Genomic DNA, 12,889 nt, shown 5'->3' on the forward strand with positions numbered 1-12,889 from the left:
AACATCGTACTTAACGAAATGCCAGAGTTATTTGCCAACAATCGGTGGACAATTTAAATTTATCGCAATATTTATGTCGCACAATTGTGACATTATACACTTCTGTCTCTGTTGTTGAAAATCAATGTTTTATAATAAAATCTAATTGTTATCCAATTTCTTATGTTAAGCAAATAAAAAAACAACCACAGATTAAGAACAAATATCGCTTAATGTACAGTACAACAGAAATTTGCATTAGTAAAGGCACTGTTAAAAAATTTTGATGTTCGATGTTTCATTCTGGATTACAGACATCAAAATATCGGTCATAAAGGGGCTGGCAAGAAATTTGTACTGGTCACCGGCCCTAATCAAAATAACAGCAAGGTTTCTAACCAAGCCGGAAAATACCTGCCAATTGGCAACCATAATATAAGATCAAAAGAGAAACAATGTCATAAAAGAAAGACCATGTACACTCTTTTGTCACAAAAATAGCCCACTTCGGTACTAAATTATGATCATAGATGCATCGCATTTCTAGGATTTTGCATAGCAACCTACGGTTCGATACCGTTGATATATAGGAGTGAACGAAGGAGAGCGACGAACTGTAACAAGTGATTCCTCACATCAAAATAGTATTTAAAAGAAAGCCCTTTGGAGTGGAAGAAGTTGTTAGTTTCGAAGCTAAAGGCGTAGAAAAAATACGTCATAACGTGTGTATCATGCTTCAGGAACATGCGATGGGTGAATAACGGATTTCCAACAGGGGAGAAAGAATTCCTAAATATGGTTGAATTTAAAGGTAGACCCAAAGTAGGCAAAAAAAATAAGCTTTAATACAGTGAACACGGGATGCGACGTTGGGAAGTCGGAAGTATTGTGGACCACCAGGTCCACGATTTCTTACGTTCGGAATAACGTACACTCTGATGTATTATTTTTTGCGTATTCCGACAGTTGAAATTGTGCATCGTTCCCCACATGCCCGTGTTTACTTTTTTTTTAGGGGGGACGGTGGCTCAGTGGTAAAGCGTTCACCTCGGGGTCCCTGATTCGATCCCAGCTCGCGCCGTGTGGACTGTGGTGGACAAACACAGTGCTTGTGGGTTTTCTCAAGGTTCTCCCTTTTCCTCCCACTTTCTTCATTCCACCAGTTGATTCATTTCTCATCTTCGCCGTCTCCTTTAGCGTAACCAGCGGGACGTAAAACTAAAGATTTCTTTTTTAAAACTTTTTTTCATTTCGATGTGAGGAATCACGTCTTACAGTTTCTCTGTTTAGTTCATTAATACCCTGTATTAGCTATATATTTGTATATCGTTTAATTGTAATACCCCAGTTGTCTGTGTTGGCGACAGTCAGCTGCAGCGCCGGGTTGATTGTGCTGGTGTGTCAAGGCAAACACTACTACGAGAAGAGCAGTAGAACTGCGATGTTCAGTGAACGGTGAAAGTGTAAAATGAGTGACCACTCTGATTTTTAATAAGGCAAATGAAATCTTTGACTTTAACGTCCAACGGTTATACCCTTTAGGCTAAGGGAGACGATGATTAAAGCAAGTGAATGATGATGGAAGAATTGGTGGAATGAGAAAGTGGGAGGAAACGGGAGTAATCTAAGAAAACTCACGGGCACATTGTTGTATGCAATAAACTTACTTGGCCGGGGATCGAATCAGGGACACCACGCACCAGATGTAGGCGCTCTACCACTGAGCACCGTGCTCCCTCAAAATAGGGCAAATTGTTATCTCTTGGTTATATGGTGCGAGCATGATGAAAGTGGAAAATGCGTCGGGGTTGCCAGTGTCTAATATTATGACGACCTACAAAATTCATGTCAAAACCACATCGGCCAAGAGGAACAGTGATCAGAAGAAAACCCTCAGTGACGGGTCCTGCCGAATATTAAAACGGATTATCAATCAGAACCAGTGTGCGACTGTAGTGCAAATAACGGAGGATCTGTATAGCACCTTCTACAGCCTATGGCGACAACCGCTATGAGTTGCATGACATGGGGTACGGTGTTGGGTTGCAGGGACGATACCGCTGATAAATGACTGTAACGCTTTAGTACGACGCCATTGGTGCCGCGAATATACAGTATGGACCGCTTATGACCGGAAATGTGAGATATGGCCAGATGAGTCATCGTTCATCTTATTTAAAACCACGGACAGTGTTTGTGTGTATCGGACGCTCAGAGAAGCATATGATTCGGAGCATCTCCGTCCAACCGTGAAGCACGAAGGTGGCTCTGTGTTGCTGTAGGACGCAGTATCCTCGTTTTTAGTGGGCGCAGTACTGACGCCTATTAGTCGCATCACTGCCCATGATTATGTCGTCATTTTAAGGGACCATGCACACGCTATAGTCCAAATATTGTTTCTAGCAATGACACCATATTATTCCCAGGATGATAATGCACGCATCACAGACGTGGAGCTGCTGTTGTGTGGTTTGAGGAACATCGGGATGGAGTTGAACACCTCCCTATGCTCCCCTCCCCTTCAATTCCCGGACTTGAATGAAGTTGAACACCTGTGGTCCGTTTTGGAGACACGAATTCGGCGCTGATTTCCTTCTTCATTCTCTCTCACGGAACTGAATGATGCACTGCATACGGAATGGTGTAATATTCTACTTGGTGCAATTCACGGCCGCTATTAACCCATTCCACGTTGCGTCAGAGGTGTTCTGAGAGCGAAACAGGTCTAATATCATACTAAGCCTGACACACTAAAAATAATACAAAATTTTTACCATTTATCTTTTCTTGTTTTTCATAAGTGAAAGGAGATAATGAAATGCAACTTACCACACTCATAGATAATATTATTCTGCAACAGAAAATATGAACCTGAAGAAGTTTCATTGTTGCGATCCATAGAAGTTAGTGTTGCCAGAATAACATTTCCCCCAAAGTCTAAGTTAAGGGAGCGACTAGAGGAACTAAAATTAAATAATAATGTTAATTAAAAAGTAGTATGGATGGCAACACTGAGAATTTTTCAGTTCACATTTTCTGTTGTAGAACAATAATATCTATGATTGTGGCAAGTTGCATTTCATTATCTCCTTTCACTTAACGAAAAACAAGCGAAAGAAAAATGGTAAATTTTGTATTATTTTAGTGTGTTAGGCTCTCTTAACATGGTGTTTTTTTTTCTTTCTTTCTTTCTTTAACTTAGTCTCAACGTTTTTGATTTTATTTCTCTTAGGAAAGTAAAACCCAAGATCGAGTGGCAGAAAGAGTAATCGGCATTCGGCAGTCCGACGGAGAGCTCTTGTTCTTCATTAAATGGTAAGTGTTTGTCATTGAAGGTAATGTAGATTAGGATATATCTCATTGTCGTCTCAAGAGTAATTGGGCCATTTCATTGTAACAAGTGTTACACTGGCACGATACCTAACGTAATAGTCCCAAACCACTTCTTTCCTTCCCCAGTCCTTTCTTCCTTCCCTTTTCCCGGATAATGTGCTCGCTGAGGGACGTCGTCCGTCATACGTGACGGGCTAAATGACCTTAGATGCCGACAGCCCAGAAATCTAACCCCTAATCCTGAATAACATAAAAGTCTTCCCTTGATTATAAACATTTTTTATAGCAAAACGTCTCACACCACAGTTCGAATATTGACTTATTTTAAAAAGATTTATCATAGTATATAGAGTTTGTTACTATTTACTACCGATGATAATTCAGACTATTAGATACTATGTTGATCGCTTAGGAGCACTATATATCCACATATTTGATAATTGATTCTCAGCTATTCCACACACTTCTAAATTTTATGGCGTCTTTCTGAATTATATTAAACTTATATATAAAAAAACTCACTCGTAACTAGCAGGCTCAATATTGGACTTATGAAGAACTTAGTCAGGTGCTATATCTGGAGCATTGGACTGTATGGTTCAGAGACTTGGACATTACGGAAGTTAGAGAAGAAATATTTAGAGGGCTTCGAAATGTGGTGTTGTAGAAAGATGGATAAGATAAAATGGACAGAGAGAGCAACAAACGAAGATGTTTTAAAGCGGATAGGAGAGAAGAGGACACTTCTAGCCAGCATCCTTCGTAATAAGGTCAATTGGATTGGGCACGTCTAGCGAAGAAATTGTCTTCTTCATACCGCCATAGAAGGAAAGATGGAAGGAAAGCGAGGAATAGGAAGAAGAAGAACACAACTGATCGATGATTTGAGAAACAAGAAAATATTGGGAGTTAAAAGAAGAAGCTGAGGATCAAAAAACGTGGAAGAAATATTTCCAGGCGTAATCTAAAATAAGAAAAAAAAACCTTGATAACAAGAACTGTTACCATAGCAACCGGATTACGACGTACAAATAAACATTTTCCCTCTAGCGGCAGCAAAATAAGACACTTACAAATCGAGATTTTTCATGACATTTTTATAATATTTCTTGTTCTTCTAATTCGTAGCTATCAGTAGATAAAATAGCATTTTTGCGCAACATACTAAATAAAATAAAAGTATTAAATATATGTTATCGTTGTAATTGGAAAGCAAAAATATATCCGTAACAAACATTACCGAGTCACAATACTTTTATTCATGAGACATATGCCTGTTATTCATAATTGAAGATTGTGTTGAAACGAGGCAACTTAATTTTTCGAACACACTTTTATCTTAATAAATGAAAGCGTAGTATTGTTAATACATTGTCATAGTAGCGTAATTGTCATAGTTTTAAGCATAATTGTTTTCTGTTTGTAGGAAAGATTCAGAAGATACTGACCTTGTTTCGCCACAGTCAGCCAGAATTTTATGTCCACAGCTATGGCAGAATTCATTTGAAGAGGAGGAGTCAGGTGAGAATAATCATTCAATGCTTTCAGGTATTAAAGTGGCCTTCGTATGTTAGATGTTAAAATAACTAGTAAGGAAAATGTAATTATGGAAACATTCATGTGAAAATAAATTAATATGTAACTCTAGTCCGGGTAGATATGCATGTCTTAGTACATATAAGAATAAAATAGAAAAATGATATTTTCGGAAACTGTCAAAAGATTTTTTTTTTTTGGTAGAAGATTAACAAAAAACTGATCAGACAGTCACAGAAGCAAATGCTGTGAACAATGTACTACATGTTGTGCATTGTTGGCATGATGTATGTGACTGTAACATAAACCTCACTTTCACTACATCCATCAACAATTCATGCACTGCCAGTGGACTTTCAGTAAATGACAGATAGTCAAAATAACAAGAACTATGGTACGTTATTTGTGACGTTGCCACATAGTGCAATTCGCGACTCCAGAAGAGGACTCGAAAGGCATACAGGTATTCATATATTTAGCTTTATTTTGACATGTAGCATAGTACTCTCTGGCCCGTGGACTACATTTTTAGAACACCCAATATATATATCCTATTTAGAAACAGCACCGCTTGGCCACTTCAGCAGAACCCAATGTATAATGGCTGTGTTAGTTCACGTATGGCATAAATTATAAGTGATTACAAGGAACAAAATATAGTCAGTGGGGAAGAGGAACTTGGTGGACTTTGATGTTGCGATTTGACAACTAACTTTCTGAACGTAAAAAGAGTATGAGGAAACGATCAGCAAAGTAATCAAACGTGGTATCAAATTGGTTGGTTGGGTTAGAGAAAAAAAAAGTATGTGGCTTACGTAAAAACGTAGGTTACATGTGTAAATCGTGTAGTTTTTGGACTTAATGTACAGCAAACGTATAACTGAAAAAGTATGAACGAAAGAACTGTATATAGGCGGTCAGGATCTCACATATAGATGGACGTATGTAACATATAGCTGACGTATGTAATATACGGAAGACTATTAGATGTCAGCCATCCTGCAACGGCATGATGTAACATCTGGGGGGAGTGCGTATGTAGCATATGGATAACGTATTCTGTGTACAGATTTCTGTAGTAAATATAAGGATTCCATATATTTGTACAATATACCACTATCCGAGTAACGGGATATATATAGCTTATTTCTCCCTCTCTTGTCAAATGAAGTGTGGATCCTAAATGATAAATGTGAGAACAGACTAGATTTTCCCTCTAACCTGGAAGTTTACATATTCGTAAAAGTCCGCCACTGTGTCTAACATAGAAACTACTCTCATTACTGAGTACCACCAACCTCCATTCATCTTGCCACTGTAGTCTCTTCCGATACCACGTAAAATGGTTCTGGAAGTTGAAACGGTATCAAGAATAATCGCACTAAAGTAACACAGAATGATCAATATTCGACAGTCGATTGTTTAGTGTTTGTGCATTCATTCTGTTTAGTATTCGGGAAACCATGATGGCTTTGATTGCACTTGTGGTCGCCGTCCTGCAAATTAGTACGGTCCAAATGATCCTTCCTTTCAGAAGCATTTCGGCGATTCTCTGAGACACTGAAGAGGGCATGTCGCTGATTGAGAACCCTCTACCTCTCATCCTGTATACCACCATTACCACTTACACATGATACGTGTGTTTATTATTTTATAATTTATATATATATATATTTTTAAAGCTTGATATATTTGTGAATCAAAGTATGTGCGAAGTATGTGATGAAATTGTGTGATTGTTTAAGGGTGAACGTAAGAGAATTATGAGAATGATCAAGAATTTTAAATTTGTTGTTTTAGGGAGCACCATAGAGCGTGAACGTGAGCGAGATCGTGATAAGAGTGGGGAGCGATGGAAACCTCAATCTTCCGGTGCAGATGGTGAACAAGAGGAACCAGTGGAACGAGGTGATGGGGTAAGAGGCCATATGAGGAAGAATAGAGATCGTGGAGGACTGGATAGAGACAGGGATAGAGACAGAGGCATAGACAAGGATAGAAGACCTATAGATAGAGAGCCAGTGGTAAGTAGATTTTACTTAAATATGGAAAGATGTGTATTTAAAAAGAAAAAAAAGTGAAATAAAATTTGCATTGTTTTTCCTTCTGTCAAAATAATTGTACAGCAGAAGACAAATAAAATTTAAAAGACATAGCGCCAAGAAAATACTATGACATGCACTGTAACAGCATAGGGCATTGTTTCTCTTAACTTTTGCTAAATGAAGACCTATTTCTTTTAGATTGTCGTACGGACCATTTTTTTTTTTTTTTTTTTTTAACATATACCACTATACTCATACATAGCTTGACTTTTTTAATTGTGACAACACTACTGTAGCGACATCGTGAAAGAGAGCCAGACAATGTCGTTTGTACCTCAGATAAATTAAATGCTTACCTTCCCTCAGAGCAAATGAAGTTGCAGTCCCTTCCCCCTACCTCCAAGCTTGTGCACAATAATAACGGGAACAGGGCAGTTTTGAACGAGCGGTAGCGAAATACAGGCTCAATATTTTCGAAGCAAAAGCAAAGAAGTTGCTTAAAAATTGGAATGTGCTAGAGGTCGCAATGTGCTACAGTCTCACCAGGGACTGCAAGAGCGTTACAATGCATCTGCATTACTTTAAAACGAATTCCGAACGGTTGGAAGGTGGATAGAAGGACGCAAAAATGTTACAAATGCTTCGATTTGATCACCCACCATTAAATGACGATGATGTGCAGACTGTCTACGTCAGCGGAGACGGATTGTAACTCCACGCTTCGTAAGTTAGGCTACGACACAGTTCTGGTGCCTTATAGTGTGCTTCACATTTTGAAGGACCGCCTGAGAATGCGAAAAATTGCCTCAAGATGGGTTCCACATGATTTAACGGAAATGTAGAAATTGCTACGGTATGACGTCGCCTGTACTCAGTTGCAGCACTATGAACACAAAGGAAAGGTTTTCTTACTGCTTATCGTTGCAATTGATGAGATTTGGGTCAGATCTTACGAACCAAAGGTAGAGTTCCAATCGTCCAAGTGGTGTCATTACCAGTCACTGCGGAAAACGTACAATGAATGATTCTTGCTCGCGACTGGGGTGCTGTTACCGTGAAACTTACCGTTCCCTGAAGGCATACTGTTAGTGCGGAGTTCTACTATTCGTTTTGCAAAACAATTTGCGGGCAGCTCTGAGAAGAAAATGATAATACTTTATACATATCCAATCCATTATTCTGCACGACAATGCAAGGGCGCATATAGCAGGAGCTGTTTGACTTGTTCCATCGTTGGAGCTAGAAAATCCTGAACCACCTAACCCTCCGTACTTTCTGGACTTAAGTCTCTGACTTCGCTCTACTCGCTGAGATGAAGGAACCACTTCATGGAACTCGCTTCCGAAGAGTATGACCTTCTTCAGGCAGTAAATCGCTCTCTTCGCACCATCAGAGATTATCCAACAGTTTTGACATCACTGAGAACACGTTGTATGCAACTCTGGTGGCTACATCTAAGGCCTATAAACCTTAGAACATTGTATGTACGCTGTGTATCTACGAGAGAAAGCCACAAAATAAGGTTCCCATCCCAGGTCTATTGGTGGTACTAGATAGATACATTCTTCTCGTAGGGAAAGCGGTGGCTCAGTGGCAGAGCGTTCACCTCCGGTGCTTGGGATCCCTAGTTCGATCCCAGCTCGCGCCGTGTGGACCTTGTGGTGGACAAACACCGTGCTCGTGGGTTTTCTCGGGTTTTCTCCCGTTTCCTCCCAGTTTCGTCATTCCACCATTTCACTCATTTCTCATAATCACCGTCTCCTTTAGCCTAACCGTGGGACGTAAAACTCAAGGATTTCATTTCATTTACATTCTTCTGGTATCTATCTAGATACATTTTTCTGGTTACTAGATTTCCACATATAAAGAGAATTATTTACATGTGGAATGAAGATACATTCTTCTAGTATTTTTCGAGCTAGTCACTTTCTCTGTTGAGGCACTTGTCTACGCGGAAAATCTATTTGGCGAAACCCTGGCGATAGAAGGTGGGATCCTGACCAGAAAGCAATGTTTGTATCGCATGCTTGACGTCATCACGTGATGTTAATCGTTTGCCCGCAAATGTTCTTTCATTTTGAGAAAAGATGGAAATCGGATGGGCCCAGATCCGAGCTGTACGGTAAGTTCAAAAGAACCAGCCTCACCTTGTAAACGATTTACTGTCGCTTAAGCTCTATGCGAATGTGCATTGTCATGGAGTAAGCGCAGCGCTTTATTGACCAGTTGATGTCTTTTGCCTTAAACAGACCTCTTTATTTTCTGGAGTATTGCCTTGATACGCCACAGCGTTCACTGTACGATTAAGGGTACAAAAATCCGCCAGAAGCACGCCATGGATATCCCAAAAGACCGTTGCCATCAGTTTGCCAGTCCTTGGGGATCTCTTGAACGTTTTGACTATTTGAGATCCAGAATCCTTCCATGCCATTGATTGCGCTTTTGACTCCGGGCAGTACTGGCTTTTGAACTTCCACGTTTCGCTCTCAGTAATGTTTCGGCTCAGGAAATTTTCCCCATGCTTAGTACCGCCTTGTGTCATGTGACATGTTAAACTATACTTCCAACTCTACTAGTGACACTTACTCGGAGATGAGATATTAGATTTGAAGGAGGCACAATGACTCAGTGGTAGAACGCGTACCTCTGGTGCATGAGTTCTTGGTTCGATGTGCGTCCGAGTAAGTATGTGGTGGACAACATTGTGTCCGTGGGTAGTGTAAGATATAGTCGTGTAACGTTAAACTGAAAGATTTCATTTTCATCAAGGATTGTTCAAGAGGCTTAAAACATGTTCAGTGCTAGAATCTTCACACTTTTAAAGCTTCAGTTTCATTGGAAATTTTAAATTAAAAAAAAAAAAAAAAAAAAAAAAAACTGTAACACATATTAACCTTGTAAGGTACTTTAGCTCTTTTATTTATGTATTTATTATACTTTCCTTTTAAGCTTGCAAATTATGCTGTGCATAAGCGTCGAAAGTCTTACAGAACGACTTTGCCCGTCTCTCGACAGGTATTAATGCAAAAACGGTAAGACAGGTCGAGTGTTTTTTTAAAGCGATCGATTTAGCGTCCTAAAAATACGTAGATCTCATCTCCTCCATTAACCGTTTATTCAGACTAGAAGTGGTTTAATTTAGCCATTTCCGGTTTCATATTTATCGCCATAGAACAAAAACGGTAACAGATATTGAGAAATCGTGTTCGGCAAAACGATTCAACGTCTCAAAGACAATAAAACGTGACTATGTACAACATACTACCAAAACTGGAAATGGTTCAAATTTAATATTACTTCCGGTTTCAGTATTGATTTTCATAGAGCGAAAGCGATAAAGGATATCGAGAAGCAGTTTGTTGCAATCGATTCAGTGTATGAAGTATAAGATCTGAATCCTCTTTTCAGATCGGAAGTGGTTGAAATAACGATTTTTCAACCTCTATTTTTTTATTTTTATTATTATTATTATTATTATTATTATTATTATTATTATTATTATTATTATTATTATTATTATTATTATTATTATTATTATTATTATTATTTTTTAAGTAGGGGATAGCGACTAAGGACTTTTTGATATGGATTCAGGGTTTGAGGAACAGGTTCTATCTTTGATTTTATTACTCTATTGCAATCATGAATTATAGATGTACTATTTAAAGTTGGGTACTAAATTCGCACAGTTTGGAACTCTACAATTTGTTCTTTTGTATGTAAGTACGAGTATGTTTATTCACTTCTAGCATCGTGCAAGCTTTGTTTTGAACATACTTAAATCTAATTTAAACTCCTCGCTGAACAAAACAATATTTTATTGTAAAAAATATTAACGTGTAACAGTTTCGCCAATCACAGGGTGGTTGTAAGGTCAATAGCTATTTGTAACAACGAATATTTCAAAAAGTAAACAACCTGTCAGTTTTATTTCAATTAAATACATTATTACGGTGTACTATTTGGTTAAGTTACGTTTCAACGTATGCTCCTGCATTTTCCACACACATCTGAAATCTGAATAATCACCTCCCCAACTAAGCATAATCTCTCAAAATTCCATTCGCCTGTCACAGTCCTCATGAAAAAGTTCATAAACGTAATGTGGCTTTCAAGGTCGAAAATGTAACTTCCTTTTTAAAATGGTCATCACCGTGTGATGTGGCAATCCCGTTTCCCTAGCAGCTTGTCTTGTGGATTTTGAAGGGCTACGTTCAAACATGTCTTGAACAACTTGCACATTGTCTTCCAATTAGTGAGAACCGTCCAGATCGACTTGCGTCTAACTCACTACCAGTTGTCATTAATTTCTTATGATAGTATGAGTGTGTTGGGTACGATTCTCGCCTATCCCTGTTCGAGAAAGCCATTTATGAGTGTACAGGATTCGTTCCTTGCATGTTCCTGTTTAGGATAGACCATTAAAGACAATCCTGGGTTCGTATTCCTAATACCCCATGATGAAAAGTCATTTAATGATGGCATCGAAGTTCCAATTCTTATAAGGGAAAAATACATACTCACGGTCTCAAAGTTCGAGTGCTATAGGTTACCCCAAAAAGACTTGGTCGGGTGCCCACCGTCGCTGACGAGTCAACCACATTAAGACAGTAGGGATAGAACATCTCTTATCCATAGTTTCGAAAAGGAAACTTGTGAGGGACTTAAAAGACAAAACTAACACCGGATGGCTGCAGAGAGAGACCAATGTACCTTTGCACTGCGCTACATTTAATGCACTATAACTATGACATAATGAAATTTTAAATCATGCACACAGTATACGACAATACTTATCCTGTTAAACAATAGAAAAAATAATACAATAAAATATGCAAATAGCACTATTTACATGATGTTGCTTGATTCAAAATAAGCACATGGAATGAATACGTTTAACTCATATATTTTGATCTTTAGGTAATTAGAAACACATTCAAACAGCACAAACAAAATAGATTTTGTTAAAAAAAAAAAAAAAAAAAAAAAAATAGTGGCCCAAAAATACGGTTTAGATGCGCACGAATGGTGCCGGTGAAGACGCACGGATATCGCGATTTCAGAGATACAGGGGATTATGCGATAATTCTTGAAGACAAAACATATATTCTTCTTTCCATAATCACTAGGGAAATTAGTTCTTTCAGGAGGATTTTCAGGCACTTTTCCTTATTTCATGATTTTCGGTGTTACAAAAGTATAATCTTGATAACTTTCAACTTACAATAATATATGCACAGGTTATCCGAATAATTAAATGTTACTAGAGATATTAATTTTCACGTTCCACACAAATAATTCCAAAATTCAACAAATATTGGTCATTTGTAGAATGATTGAGGAGTGACGTCTAGTACCACGCGTTTTCAAAGCAAAACTCCTGCCGCCTTTTCTGCGCATTACGCCTTGTAGTCGCTCTGAAGGCGTATGGATACATTGGTGAAACAAAACATAGTTCCCAGACAACACTTAACTTTTAAGTAATCTTTGTGCTAATAAAAGTTGGTTAATTGAATAACATCTTATCGGGGACATATTAATCACATTTAGGCACATAATTACATGCATAATAACTGTTTATTATAGAATATGCACATTATGACGTATCTGTCTCCTGGCTTCGGAATTCAGCTTTAGGTAGGGGGAGGAGAATGTTAAGCTGAGTTGAATTTTTTATCCGTATTTGGTCGCACGAAGAAGAGAGTAGGCGGGTGAATGCACACACGCACACAGAAATTTATGAACAAAGAAGTTCGCAGCATCTCGGTTTCCAAGAATTTTTCATCTGGAGCGCAACAATTCCAAGTAATTCTCATGAAACACGAGGGTTGATTAAGAAGTATATAACGATAACGTCATAATACTTTTTTTTTATTGTCTTAGGGTTAAGCGTTCCATTCCTACCTTTCTCTTGTCTTCACCATTTCTGCACTTGCACCACCAATATCCAAACTTCATATCTTACGCCAATCTTAGCTATGTCTTCTACGCTGTAT

The 12,889-nt window shown here is 38.4% G+C and overlaps 1 protein-coding gene across 1 annotated transcript in view; it reads left to right on the forward strand.

The window, feature by feature from the left end:
* The window catches only part of LOC145674174 (uncharacterized), an 83,200-nt gene that overhangs the window by 37,940 nt on the left and 32,371 nt on the right, over positions 1-12,889 (forward strand). The window contains exons 25-27 of the mRNA XM_081744007.1: positions 3,212-3,294; positions 4,739-4,833; positions 6,649-6,872. Coding sequence (XP_081600133.1) covers positions 3,212-3,294; positions 4,739-4,833; positions 6,649-6,872 — 402 coding nt within the window. The remainder of the gene's footprint in view (positions 1-3,211; positions 3,295-4,738; positions 4,834-6,648; positions 6,873-12,889) is intronic.

This window comes from Thermobia domestica, chromosome 17, assembly GCF_964235325.1.
Source record: "Thermobia domestica chromosome 17, izTheDome1.hap1.1, whole genome shotgun sequence".
In the NCBI taxonomy this organism is placed as follows: Eukaryota; Metazoa; Arthropoda; class Insecta; order Zygentoma; family Lepismatidae; genus Thermobia; species Thermobia domestica.